The 14,007-nt window shown below is 41.6% G+C and overlaps 1 protein-coding gene across 10 annotated transcripts in view; it reads right to left on the bottom strand.

The window, feature by feature from the left end:
- ARHGAP24 (Rho GTPase activating protein 24) overlaps positions 1 to 14,007 on the bottom strand; it is a 337,318-nt gene that overhangs the window by 39,870 nt on the left and 283,441 nt on the right. For 8 of the 10 annotated variants that reach the window (XM_073340570.1, XM_073340577.1, XM_073340568.1 and 5 more), the window contains one exon: positions 10,224 to 10,346. In XM_073340570.1, the coding sequence (XP_073196671.1) occupies positions 10,224 to 10,346 (123 nt within the window). Of the gene's footprint in view, positions 1 to 4,243; positions 5,271 to 10,223; positions 10,347 to 14,007 lie in introns of those variants that run through there. The other 2 variants (XM_073340572.1, XM_073340576.1) reach the window with 2 other exon arrangements.

Genomic DNA, 14,007 nt, shown 5'->3' with positions numbered 1-14,007 from the left:
ATTGTATTTATTTTCACTAATATACCATAATAAAGAAAGCTGGTGGAAATTCTAGTTTCTGTGTCCAGCCACGTGATTCTGGGATAGAGGAATAGCAGAGTTCTGATTTCCACTGTCCCTGCCTAAGAACGCTACCTGTTGGTAGGTGGAGGGGGTGGATTTCTCTCTCCTAGCCCCCCTCTGTGCATGTTGCAGAAATGCCAAACGGGAACCATCCGCAGTTACAGAAGGAATATTTGAATGTCACAGTTAATGAAGCTTAGAGAAAGATTAACTGGCACAGAAAGTTTGGTGTCCAGCCAGGTCGCCGTCTCAGCTGCTAGCACTCCATAGAAACTATGTTTTTTATTTATTTATTAAATAATGTTTTGGTTTCTAGCTCGCTCCATGCGGAGATGATGGGAGGATTAAACATACTTGTGGTTTTTGAGCTAAGGATTGCTGTCTGGCAGAACAATGGAGTTCCTCCACTCCCTCCCTGGTTCAGGAGGAGTGCTGTCCAAAGGAGCTCAGTTGAAAGCATGTGGTGATATCACAAAGCACACAGCAGCGTCAAGGTTTCAAACCCCATTGTGCTCATGGGATTGTACCCAACTCCACAAGTCAGCAGCTCTTGGTGACCTGCTGAGTCAGGGCCTTGAGGTAGTTGAATGCAAATTGGCTAATTGGCTGCATAATTTTCACAAGCCAAGGGAGAGTTTTGATTTATTACTGGGCATAGTTTGATCTGGCCAGACAAATATTGACCCTAAGCCTTGAAATAAATCTGAATATTTGTCAATATAGGAAAAATCGTAGTAAACTTTTAATTTGTTTCGAATTCGGCATATCCTTGGGACATATGGGGTGGAGTGAGACAGGTCAGGAAATGGAAATATCAAAAGAAGCACAGTTTCCAACCTGGGCCAAAAGAGGCATCTCGTAACAAAGTCGTATTCTTACTAGATTTCTAGCTTCAATTTCCACATAGGCTTCAAATCATAACCGAAAACAGCAATTACTCCCCCTTTTAGAAGCTGCCTATTGTTGAAAATAGGAGCTCATTGTTAGTAACGGAGATGAAACTGAAAAATGTTTTGCTTTGCATGAAATTAACTAATCTATTTTTTTTCACATCAGCCTTGTGAAGTTTTCTGCACTGCTCTAGCCATCTCTACCCAAGGCCTTCCCTGATAAAGATATGCTATGAGCAGACAGTCACTCAGAGTTCCTCCTTCACCAACAGCCCATAATATTTCATGGCACTAAACAGAAGATTCAACACTTTTGAAGTTAAATTAATCAGCATAAAAATGTGGACTACAATTATATACAACTCATGCCTGTTGAAAATACAATTAATATGAACGAGCTCTATCTCATTAATTGAACTTTTTTCTCACTCCACTAATGTTCTTGTGATTCATGTTCATATTACAGGCCTGCTTACATCTGCACAGAAAAGAGAAGTTCTCAAAGCCATTAAACTGCTTATAGTTTCATATTTGCACTGACAGCATTGTCAAAACACATAATTTCAGGTTAATAAATTTATTAGGTTGCTCTTCCCCCCCCTCTTGTGGAATTAGCTTTCAAATCACGTCTAATCTGAAATGAATGAAATGAAAATAGGGTTTTTGAGGCACTGGGGAAAAATGTTTCTATATTGTTATAAATTGCAGATGCATTGCAGCGCAAGCTCTGGTATATTGAAAGCAGCTGGCTGCTGCATAGTATTAAGATGCCCATAACCAGCTCTCAGCCAGTATTGCTGAGTACAAACAGAGAACTAAGAGGGCTATGATAGATTTAAAATCGTGACTGGTGGGAAGAAAGTGGATAAGGAAGTGTTATATACTCCTTCACATAACATAAGAACTAGGGGTCACCCAATGAAATTAATAGACAGCAGGTTTAAAAACAAATAAAAGGAAGTACTTCTTCATACAATGCACAGTAAACCCATGGAACTCATTGTCAGGGGATGTTGCAAAGGCCAAAACTATAACTGGGTTCAAAAAAGAACTAGATAAGTTTATGGAGGAAAGGTCCATCAATGCCTATTAGCCAACATGGTCAGATATGCAACCCCATGCTCTGGGTGTCCCTAGCCTCTGACTGCCAGAAGCTAGAAGTGGATGACAGGGGATGGATTACTTGCTGATAACCTGTTCTGTTCATTCCTCTGAAGCATTTGGCATTGGCCACTATTATACTGGGCTAGATGGACCATTGGTCTGACCCAGTTTGGCTGTTCCTTTGTTCTTAAATTATTTTCTCCAATATTTAAGTCTATGGGCCAGATTTTCAGAAACCTTTCTTGCATAGTTGCATGCATGTTCACATGTGCAATTACAGCATTTTTGTGAACCAACAACCTGTTAACTAGACCAAGGTAATTGGTTATTTGCATGTGCATCCACAGTCAAGGCCTGACCCAAAGGCCAGTGAAGTTAATGGGTGTCTTTCCATTGACTTCAGTAGATTTGGATTGTGTCGTAACGATGCACACAGTGTTCTGCAAATCTGGCCCATAGACTTTCATGATGATTTCTTTTGGAAGAGACCTTGTATATGTAAAACACAGTTCAACTGGCACAAGTGAAAATGAGCAGAAATGGCTCTACCTGCATCATTCAATCCCCTGCCCATAAACAGGGTGATTTCACTCATGTTTTCAGAACAGAAGAGTTGTTGTGCCAAAACATACAGAAAAACTGAAACAGCTGAAAGTCTCATTTCTCTACGAGAAGCCTGCGGCACCACTAAAGTCAATAGTCTGCACATTAATCTGTTAATCCTTTTCTCAAATTCTGAACATTCCTCGAATAGTTAAGCTCATATGGAGGGGCAGACAGCAATGGAGAAGTAGCTTACACCAACCTGTACATAACATGTATGTACATAGACACATATGTCCTGTCTCAGCCAGATTTTCAGAGGTGCTGAACAGCTCCAATTTTTTATTTTTTAAAAACAAATCTATCAGCAATATTTAAATCTAGGGCTAGATGTTCAGCACCCTTTGTGTGCACAGATACACAATTTGCATGTGCAATTACAACAGTTGCACAGCACTTGTGAAAAAAATCAGGCCCTCTGCCTTTATTGCACTGGAAGAACCATAGCTAGTGCTGCTTCCTCCTTCAGGGCATATCCTGTTCACCTTTGCCTGTGTGGGCAAAACCCCCAGAGCAATGGAGCCACCTTGTTACTGCCGAACATGGTGGGCAGGCGGCAGAGCACCCATGCTGGGAAAGATTGGCACATGTTGAAGGTCACTCTGTGACAGTTTCGTAGTAGGCTAGGAAGGGGACAGATGGGAGCACAACCCTGGGACCTGCAAACTATGGGGAAATAAGGGCCAGATCCAGTTGCATGTAGCAACTTGCAGCCTTAACTTCATCCCACTGGGGGGAGTGGCTAATGTTTCTGCAAGTTGGGTGAAGAGAGGATTCCAACCCTATTAATCCCTGTGTGTAACTCTTAACTCGTGCTTGGAGTGCGGATGAGAATTTCCATTCATGTACTCAGAGTAGTTCTTAAAAACAGCACAAAAATGTCTGTGAAACGCTTCTTCTCAGATTCCAAAAGACAAAGTTTCCTTTTTCTCATCAAAGAGTTAATTTATTTTTTTTCTTGGTGCTGTGACTCCTATTCCGTGTCACCTCCTACTCAGATTTTTTTTTCTCTTCTAGCTTTACCTGCTGATGCATTTTGAAAGCCAGCTTTACCTCCACAACTACCACACTTAATCATTAGGATTATGTACAATGTAGAATTAAACTTGCTTTAATAATGTTTCTGCAGCAAGTGGAAATGGGAGTACACGCTGCAGTAAAATAGGATGAAACAAAGCAAGGCAATGATATGCAACAGCACAATGCATGCGTGGAAATCCGACATCTTTGGATCCAAGTATTTGGACACCTGGACAGATATAAATTCTCTCATCCCCACCCCTCATGCAGGAATAAGTGTCAATCAGACCTATTCTTCCAATTTTGCAAATCTTATGGCTGACCCTGGGTGTCACAGGTTCAACTCCCTCACAGACTATTCATGGACTGCTGTACATAGAATACAATGCTACAACTACAAATGAACAAGGAAATTAATAAATCATTCATGGAACGTCAGCATCCTTATTGTTTCATGCCCTTTGTTTTGGACTTCTCGTTGGCGCTGAATACACAGCCCCCTCGACCTCTCAGAATAAAAGGCTCTAACAGCAAAGCACAACACAGTGACAAGCTGTACATACCTTTGCGAAAACTAAAGCACCGTTTAATTCTCCTATAGGTAGTTTTAGGAATGAAAGGAGCCGATGCTAAGGCCCCTGAGGTGCGGACCCCATCATTTCTATCTTCAGGCATCATGCAGGCCAGAGTCCCAGTATCAAGCCAAAGCTCTCCTTTAGAAGCTGCATCCAGAGGAAAGACTGTGACTGTTCATTCTTACTGATTTATTGGGGGGTTTTAATGGTGCATTTTCATCTAAAGTTGGAGGTTTGTGATCTTCTAGATCTCCGTAGTGGTTTTTTTTTTTTTTGTTTCCTTCCCTGTTTCAATTCTGCTTTGGGAAGAATTTCCTTTTGTCTTTTTATTTCCTTTTCTTTTTTTCCTTTTATTTCCTGTGGTGAGACAACTAGCTACAATGCAATGTCACAACAAAAGAATTTCAGCCAAAAGATGCATCTTCTGTTCAAATGGAAGTGTCTGTGGAAGAGGGGTATGTGCTCGTGGGGGTGAGGAGGGAGAGCTCTTCCTGTCAGCTGGAACTGGGGGTAGAGTGGCAGGGGGCTCAAATTCCACTGGAAAAGGTCAGCACTTCGTAATGTGCATGGGGGAAGAGAGAACAATGACAGAAGGGCCCCTGAAGAATTCTCCAAGATACTCCTTGCTGGCTCCTTTTATCTCTATAAACAGGGAACAAAAATAATGGCACCTTCGCCTGAAAGACTCTCTGTCCATAATGGATTCTTTTCAAAGTGCCTTCCTCCGTAACCGCCTCCCCTTCTGATGTTCTTGTGGGCTTCCCAGTTGTTTTGTTACCTTCAAACTACCAGAAGCTCTTGTGGGAGAGAGGCATCAGATGCAGCGGCGTTGGCCGAAAGGTCCTCGGGATCTGCTGAAGAATACAGGCTTCCACACGGGAGACGCTTTGCTCATTTCCTCCTTTTACTACTATTCTCACTGGAGGTGTTACGAATGCTGCTGCTGTTGCTGCTGCCGCTGCCTTCTGCTCCAGCCAGTCACATACAGCAGGTGCAGGCAAAACAATCTAAAGGAGGGAGCTGCTGCAACCTTGATTTTTTTTTTTTGACTTTGAGTTGACTTCAAGCCACTGTCACGTGTGCCAGCTTAGCAGGCAATAAGCCTCAGCCCTTCTGGCTCTCAAGAGGCTCCAGCCCTTGCTCTGCCTTACCCCCTTGTACCTCCCCCCCCACACACACACTGCATTAAAACTCTATTGTTTCTTCTTCTCCTCTACCCCCTTCTTTCACTTTATTTCTGTTTTCAAGCTCTGCAATCAAAGCTCAGGCCTTTCCTTTCTTTAAAAAAAATTGCCTTTTTAATCTAATCAGGAAAGGAATTTCATGTGCAAACAAGCATTAGAAGTGCTGGCTGATTTTTCATTTATTTATTTTAAAAAAGAACGTTCTCTGTATTCTTCCTGCTCTTTTGGTTAAAAAAACAATCTTGTTCAGAGCACCTTGGTAGCTCCCCACCCCCTTTCCCATTCCTAGTACCAGTTAACAAACAATAATTTAATGATCTGGTTAATTATTTATAGATCTGCTTGCTCCATGACCGGGATACCTTTCCAGTCACCAGCCAGACCCTAAATATTAGTGATTTAACAGGGCTTATGCTCATATGCACAGACACCTGTGGAATACACACAAACCTTGTTTATAATACTCAGAAAAATTGATGATTGTACACGACTACCACTCTGAAACCGGTCTACATAAAACTACGTTTCACATCAAACACACAAATAATTTGGTAAGACAGGGCTCTCGTGATTCATTGTATTTTGTGCTATTTTGTGCTTTAGGCGGCGGGGGTAAAATGGGTGTTTTCCTTTTGGTTAATTGGTTGGCTGAGTTTATTTGTTTTCTGTATTTGATTATTTTTATGCTGCTGGTTGGTCGACATTGTGATTGTAAGTCTAATTAATTGTTAGAATACCTACAGCTTTTGGATAGATAGATTTAAACAACAATTTTAAAAAATCCTATCTAAATAACAATTATAAACTCTGAGGGCACAGACTTTGAGCTTGACTCTCATTTGATATCAATCACTGAAGTCAATGTTGATTTACATCAGCTGAGAATCAGTTCACTTATACGGTATTTATTTTCTCTGTGAAGCCTTATGCATACCTACGGAATTAGATAGCAAGTCCATTAATAATAATGATGATGATGTTAATAACATGGACCCTCATTCAGCAAAGTTAGTCTGTTTCAGGTTTGTTCTGGAGTAATTTATACAGAAAAAGAGTAGGAAATACACGTGTTGAGTTACATATTGTCACAAAACAGCCAAAGAGACCTGATTAGGTCTTCTGGAGTTTCAAAAGTAGTACTTCAAATGAGAATCAGTTAAACAGACAGGCAACTCTCTAGATGCGCAATTCCCAGAGGTCTCCAGGCCCCAGGATACTGTCCGGTATCCCTGTGTAAATACATTAGAAACCTAAAACCACTCAAGATTGTGAGGCTCACTATCAACATTTGTGTCACAAATAGAATTCTCTCAGGAATGTTTCTCTGGTCCAGGATGGAAATCCTAGTCAGTGTGTGTCCATGCAGAATAGTCAACAGCCTGGTGGTCAGGGCACGGACGTGGGTCTTGGGGACCCAGGTTCAGTAGAAACAATTTTCAAAGCCTCAAAACTTTTCAGGAAATAGAAATTTTGTTTTCTGGCCAGGACTTCTCACAATCATTTACCTCACTTTTTCTGATGATTTGCCCACTAGAGTGAGACTCATTTTAGAGTTAACATATTTGCTCAAGAAGGCCAACATGAAAATGACATTTATAAAAGGCTTAAGTTGAATTAAAAATAATTCAATTAATAATTAATTCAAACAAACAGTAGCTCAACAATTATAGTCTCCCACCATGCCCAAGCCTTAATTGGTATTATGCAAACAAGGAGCCTCATGTTTCAGAGTAGCAGCGTGTTAGTCTGTATCCGCAAAAAGAAAAGGAGGACTTGTGGCACCTTAGAGACTAACCAATTTATTTGAGCATGAGCTTTCATGAGCTACAGCATCCGATGAAGTGAGCTGTAGCTCACAAAAGCTCATGCTCAAATAAATTGGTTAGTCTCTAAGGTGCCACAAGTCCTCCTTTCCTTTTCAATGAGCCTCACGTTCAGCTCTGCATTTGCACCAATAGATGGCACTAAACATTATTACACTTGTGACAGTATCACGCCAGCTTCTGGGGTGCATCCAGTGGTTTCCATATGTAAATCCAGTCTCACCAAAGTCCATCTTACATCATAAATGGCTAAGGCGCCAGACTTGGATTCAGGAGATCAAGGTTCTATTTCTAGCTCTGTCACAGACCTCATGTACAAACTGGGGTAAATCACTCAATGTCACTTGGCCTCAGGTCTTCCCCTGTACATTGGAGATATTTCCCTACCTCACAGGGGAGTTGTGAGGATAAAGACATTAATATATGTGAGATGCTCAAATACTATGGTTGTTGAGATCATGTAAGCAGGTAGATTCGTAGCTCTCCTCTTCTCAAAACGGTACTGCTTGTACCCAAATGTGTTTTGCCATGGTAGCTGACAGTGATTTTGGGCTGGAATATAAAATGGGCCTATTATAGTTCAATATACTGCCTGGTATAAGACAGATTTTTTTTAAAAACAACGTCCTGTGTAGGGAATCACATCTAGAGTGCGGGCCCTTCCGTGCTTATCATGTAGGTCCCAAATTCCTTATAGGCTAAAGGGACATCTTTTACCATCCCTTTGGCAGGCATTTTCTCTAGGAATCCCCAAGCACCACTGAAGGCATGTTTGAGACTGTGCCAGACAGGCCTCCTGCTGATAGACGGTCACAGGGCAGTCCACCAGGCAGGGGGTCAAAGTTTCTGCCCAATATGAAATGTCTGACCTGGATAGAAGGTGAAGGAAGGTGTGTGGTTCCTTTGAAAGATTTTGTTCAAAATTATCATTTCCTTCAGGCTCAGGCCTCCTCTAGTTTAACTAATAGGTGGAAAAGGTGATTTTTAGCCAGTAAGAGCAATTTTCTGCTACAACAACTGTTCTTTTCTGTTGCAAAACAGCATGAACAGTCTTGCTGAGGTTCCAGACATTGTTTTCATAGCCAAACAATAATGGTGACAAGAGAGAAGTTATCTGGTTTAAATACAGATGCTCTCATCTAATGGGAAAGTAGCCCCCATATCCAAAAGTAAGGGCTTAAGTGCCCTGAGAAACAATATGATTAATGTGTAAGCATTTTGCTTCCTGAAATGATGATAATAGTATTATAGATAATAGTTGCACAGTGGTGCCCCCTCAGTATAAGGGGCCTTTCAAAGACAGCAGGTGTGCTGGACAGACTGAGTAGGGCCATTTGCCTTTTTAAGATTTCTAACCAGAAGGAACAACTTATACACTTAATGCCCAAATAATGCCACAGGGCTTCTAGTAGTGTCCACTGCGTTTTATACAATATTATCAGCCAGATGCAGCTTTCAGGCTTTGTGGGACCATAAATGCCAAGTTCTTGTGACAGGTACAAATTCTAATTGAATTAGACACCAAGATGCATCAAGATCCCTCTCATCTTACCCCGTGTGAAACAGCCTTCTCCATCAGCAAGGACTAGAACCAGTTGACCAGCTGTAGGAGTTGCTGAGAAAGTGTGTCCATGATTGTGCTGGGCAGAGATGAATACACTGTATTTGCCCATGTATTTTTGTTTTGAACTCCCCCAGTACCTAACAAAATATCTTTTTCTCAGGAGCCTATACCATTTTTTTCTTCTCCTCATGCTAATATAAGGTCACAAGACTGAATCCACTATGTGCGCTGACTCCATTCTGTGCTTTCTGACTGCAGCAAATACAACTGCATGCTGAACAGAGAAAGGAGTGGAAAGAGAGCAACAGGACTGACACAGTGGTGCTGGAGGCCCCTCACTAGCAGCCTGCTCACCTAGGTTGTCATTGGGAACAGACAGGCATCCAAATAGACACAATAGCACGTAAGAACGGCCATACTGGGTCAGACCAAAAGTCCATCTAGCCCAGTATCCTGTCCTCCCACAGTGGCCAGTGCCAGGTGCCCCAGAGGGAAAGAACAGAACAGGTAATCATCAAGTGATCCATTCCCGGCTTCTGGAAACAGGCTAAGGACACCATCCCTGCCCATCCTGGCTAATAGCTATTGATAGACCTATCCTCCATGAATTTATCTAGTTCTTTTTGAACCCTGTTATAGTCTTGGCCTTCACAACATCCTCTGGCAAAGAGTTCCACAGGTTGACTGTGCGTTGTGAAGAAATACTTCCTTTTGTTTGTTTTAAACCTGCTGCCTATTAATTTCATTTGGTGACCCCTAGGTTCTCATGTTATGAGAAGGAGTAAACAACACCTCCATCGTTACTTTCTCCAATATGCCATATTGCATTTTCATTCTCTATCTTTTTCGGAAGAATATTTTCGGTATTGGGAAGAAAAACAGGACCCTCTTAGGTGAAAAGAATGGCTGTCTGATTAAGAGACAGAACTGGGGGTCAGGCAATCTGGGTTCTATCTTCATCCTCTGTGATCATGTGTAAGTCTATTCAGCAGTCTATGCCTTACTTTTCCCCACCTGTAAAACGGGGATGACAATACTTCTCTACCTCACAGAGAGATTTTAAGGCATATTTAATTAATGTCTGTAAAGTGTGTTGAAATCTTTTGGATGGGGGAGAAGCAAAAATATTTACTCAGAATATTAATGCATGTCACCTCTAGGGATTATCTCAGTCTACCTTATTCCCTAGGTGACAAACTGCCCATGAAGGACTGACTTCACCAAACCAATTTTCCTAGAAACCTCTATCATGTTGCGAAAGATGAATGGGAAGTGCTTGGTCCAACTATTTTAAAGCATCTGGCTCACTCACTGTCTTTTCTTCTTCACTAGGACCTAAACACACAACAATATGTATCTTTTTCCTGGGACTCTTAAATTTTCTCTCCTGGACTCACCTCCTCCAAAAGGTGCCCATATAACCCTGCGAATGGATTTCACCCAGTCCTCCATGTCATTCTGTGTGCTGGCCATAAGAAGGTATGTCTCATGATGAGCTGTCATCCGCTCTCGGTCTCCTCCTGCAAGAGAAGACAATCACATATAAACTCTATCCCTTCCAGCCCAGCCAAACTCCTGCCAGCCGCCTACCACCAAACTGACTGCTGGAAGCTGCAGCAATGTGTAAGGATCCAAGGGTGTGGGTCCTTGGTTTTAGCAGGCCTAGAACCCAGGAGTGTGAGAGGCTGAGGTCTCTTACCATTCCCTCACTGCCACCAAGGAAGACAGATGAAGCACCACCTCACTAATCTTGGATGGTCAGGCCCCACAGGGTCCTATCAGGACACCAAAGGCCTGGGGCACCTTCCTTAAGCAAGGAAGCGACCCAGATGGGTTGTCTGAGCAACTGTGCAGGATCCCTGTTGCTGGCTGCTACATTGGATCAGGCCCTTTACTTGTCTCCTATGATCTGCATCCAACCCTGTTCCTAGTTCCTGCTCTGCTCCTATCTCAATTCCAGTTCCTGCCTTGCCCCGCTCCAGGCCTGCTCCTTGCCACATCTCTGGTTCCTACTCCCATGCCTCATTCCTGACCATCGGCTCCAACTCTGACCCTTGGCTCATCTCCTGGCTCCAACTCCAGCTCTGACTGTTAGACAAGACCACCTATGTCCCGGTTCCTAATACAATGGTTTGAAGTATTCAGACATAGATACCATGGTCTAGCTATGAAAGGCAGGAATATTTATCATCAGTCAATAGCGTGAAAAGAAAATACTGAGAGTATAGTCACCAACTGATTAAAAAAAGCTATTGAGAGGAGCAGATATTTTATTAGAGAAAATGAATATTCATAACGTTTCATTTTTGATAATATTCTGAGTCACCAACCAAAAGCACAGGCACAAAACATGGACCTCCTAATTCCATACTGCCTTGCATCTTGTATGATTTATACAGCTATACAGTGAGCACATTCTACACACACTTTGCACAGATGGATAGGACAACAGAAGATGCAAGGCAGTGGAAAATCGGGCCCTTTAACTGTTCCCTACAGTTTCCATCCCTTTCCAGAGTTAGTAATTTGGCTATGTGACAAAAAATGCCTTCTTTTTGGCCAGTCCCAGGGTAGCTAAAGCGTGAGAAGGAACAGCTGTCATTCCTTCTCCTTCCCTCTCACTCACTCACAAACAGAGAGCATATGATGCGTCGAAGATACATTTCACTCTTTTAAAGTTGCAAAGGACTGGAATAAGAAGATGCATTTTTGACCCATTAAAATACAACATGAGAGGAGCACAAAAGTGCCATTCTAAGCCTGAAGCATTCATTACTGGTTTTGCCTGAAGGGCGATTTACAGCATATACAGCAATATTCTGCTCTGTCACCAATGCTCAGCCAGGAACAGCCCAGACACTGACTGCAAATGACAGCTGCTTCAATGTGTTCCCGGCTAGTGGAGAAAAAAAGTGAAAAGCACTACTAATCATTATTGCTGCTACCCACTTGATACTTTATCTCTGAGAATGGTGCCAGCGTCTAGTTTTTGACGTTGATTCTTATTTGGTTCGCCACTGTCAATCAAAGGATGTCAGTGCCTTATACTTATTACACAAGCAGACATTTAACTTGCAAATGCTAAAAGGCAAAACCAAAAACACAGAAACTGTGCATCAGTCTGCTAGAATGTTCCAAAATTCTACCTTTGCATCTGAACTCCCTTCAAGGGTACACGGTGTCCAGAGGCTGGAAACTGGATTCAAGGCCCCAGATTCAAGCCCACTTCTCTAGAGCCAAAATCAGGAGCCTCTCTTTTAATTTTTTGGATCTGATGCAAAGGTTTATAAGGTCTGTTCTCATTTTGGCCTTCCCAGAGGATTTGGACAAGACAGTAGAAATCTTTCAGGAACAGCTAGTATGTTCCATCATTCAAACGGCAGTAAATCTCATTGTATCAGCTTGTCCGTGATATTTACTTAAACTGTGGCTGAAATCTCATGAGAATTAGGCATCATTACATGCAACCCCAAATACCAGTCCTGAATCTCTCTAAGAACTGACCCCAGCCCCAACTGAGATTTAGAGCCGACCAGAACCACTTAGCCAAAATATACGGACTGGGTATTGAACATGGAATATATTATCTCTCTCCTAGATCTTTGTTACATGATTTAAACAAAAATAAACAACCCCACAAAAACACTGCATTGGGTTACTCTGCACCTCATTATTGCAATGTATTTATAGAGAGATTTTCCTCCTAAAGAATTTAAAGTATTTTACATTTCACCTAGCACTAAAATTCAGCCATTTCTGTATTGGAACACATCTTGTGTTTAACAATGCACTGCAAAAACTACACAACAGTTTAGGACAGGAATTGAAGTATGCAGCTGAAAGGAGAGGGAGAGGGTAGGAAATTTCTTGTACATAGGCAGAATATAATCACGTGAATGGAATTTGGACAGGAAAAAGGGCTGAAATACCTGAAGTTGCTGAAACCTTTTTATATCTATGTAAAATACAACGGAGTGTAACAAATATTTGAAGGAACACCATAAATGCGAACACACCCCAAATCCATATCTCCTTCCTCCAAAAGGTAACAGACAAACTTTAAACTACGTTCCGAGTATGGTGAAGACAATCAGCTCTCCAGAAGGAGAGCTGCAATAACCTTACAACTAGAAGCATTAGAACATGTGACTAACACAAAACCCTGCACATTTTGGAGGCTAATAGTGATTTCCTTGCAGTGATGACATTGTAAAGGTGTGGACAGCTGTCATGGCTGAAGGGTGGGCTCCTATTTGTGATCCATCAATCTTTTCAGTTTTCTTTTAATGGCCTATATATTCCACTATGGCAGATCATATGCCATTTAAAGAATAAATGATTTTATGTCAAATTAGAGGGTCTATACATTACAAACTGGATTAGTGCCAGAAGTCCAGATAGTTCATTTACACCATTCCAGAGTAGCACTCCAAACAACAGACTTGATTACATAACGATTTAGCTAACATTTAATCTGTGTTTAACTTCATAATGAAGGAAAGCATAAAATATCCTTGGTCAGATGCTCAGCTAGAGAAAATCAGCAAAGGAGCTCAAAGGAGTTTACACCAATTGAGGATATGTCCCCCTTGATGTTTGGTACATCCTTTGTGTGCTGCAATATTGGGCCTTTTATGCTTATCTTCCCTGTGAATAAATTATTATTTACATCATGCTACAAGTTGGCACGATGCTTCGAAAGAAGATATTCGCGAATACACTTGCGTTCATTTGTTTGATGTAGGACTGTAAATGCTGGTTTATGTAGGGATAATATTTAAAATACAGGTAAACCCTGATAATTTGAACAGCTCAGAAGATATATCTAAAATTCAGAAAATAAGAATTTCAGATCATAGGTATTTGGAGAAAGAAAATTATGGTTACATAGGACATTTCTAACTTTTCAATAATCCGATTTTATCCATATAAAGATTTTCAGAGTTGCTGAGCACCCATAGGTCCTAATTATTTCAAGAGAAGTTTTAGGTGATCAGCACCTCTGAAAATACCCAACAGTAGGCACCCCAATTTTGAAAATGTAACAGATCACTGAGGTTGCACATGCACCCTTAACTCTGCCACCTGTGCGCACAAATCATTATACGGTGTAATTACATGATCACATAGGGTCAGATTATGCCTTTACAGCACAAACTCTCACTGAGCTCACATTGGAAG

Source organism: Lepidochelys kempii, chromosome 4, assembly GCF_965140265.1.
Source record: "Lepidochelys kempii isolate rLepKem1 chromosome 4, rLepKem1.hap2, whole genome shotgun sequence".
In the NCBI taxonomy this organism is placed as follows: Eukaryota; Metazoa; Chordata; order Testudines; family Cheloniidae; genus Lepidochelys; species Lepidochelys kempii.
The sequence above is the reverse complement of the archived record's forward strand: the minus strand, read 5'-3'. Positions and strand labels throughout refer to the sequence as shown.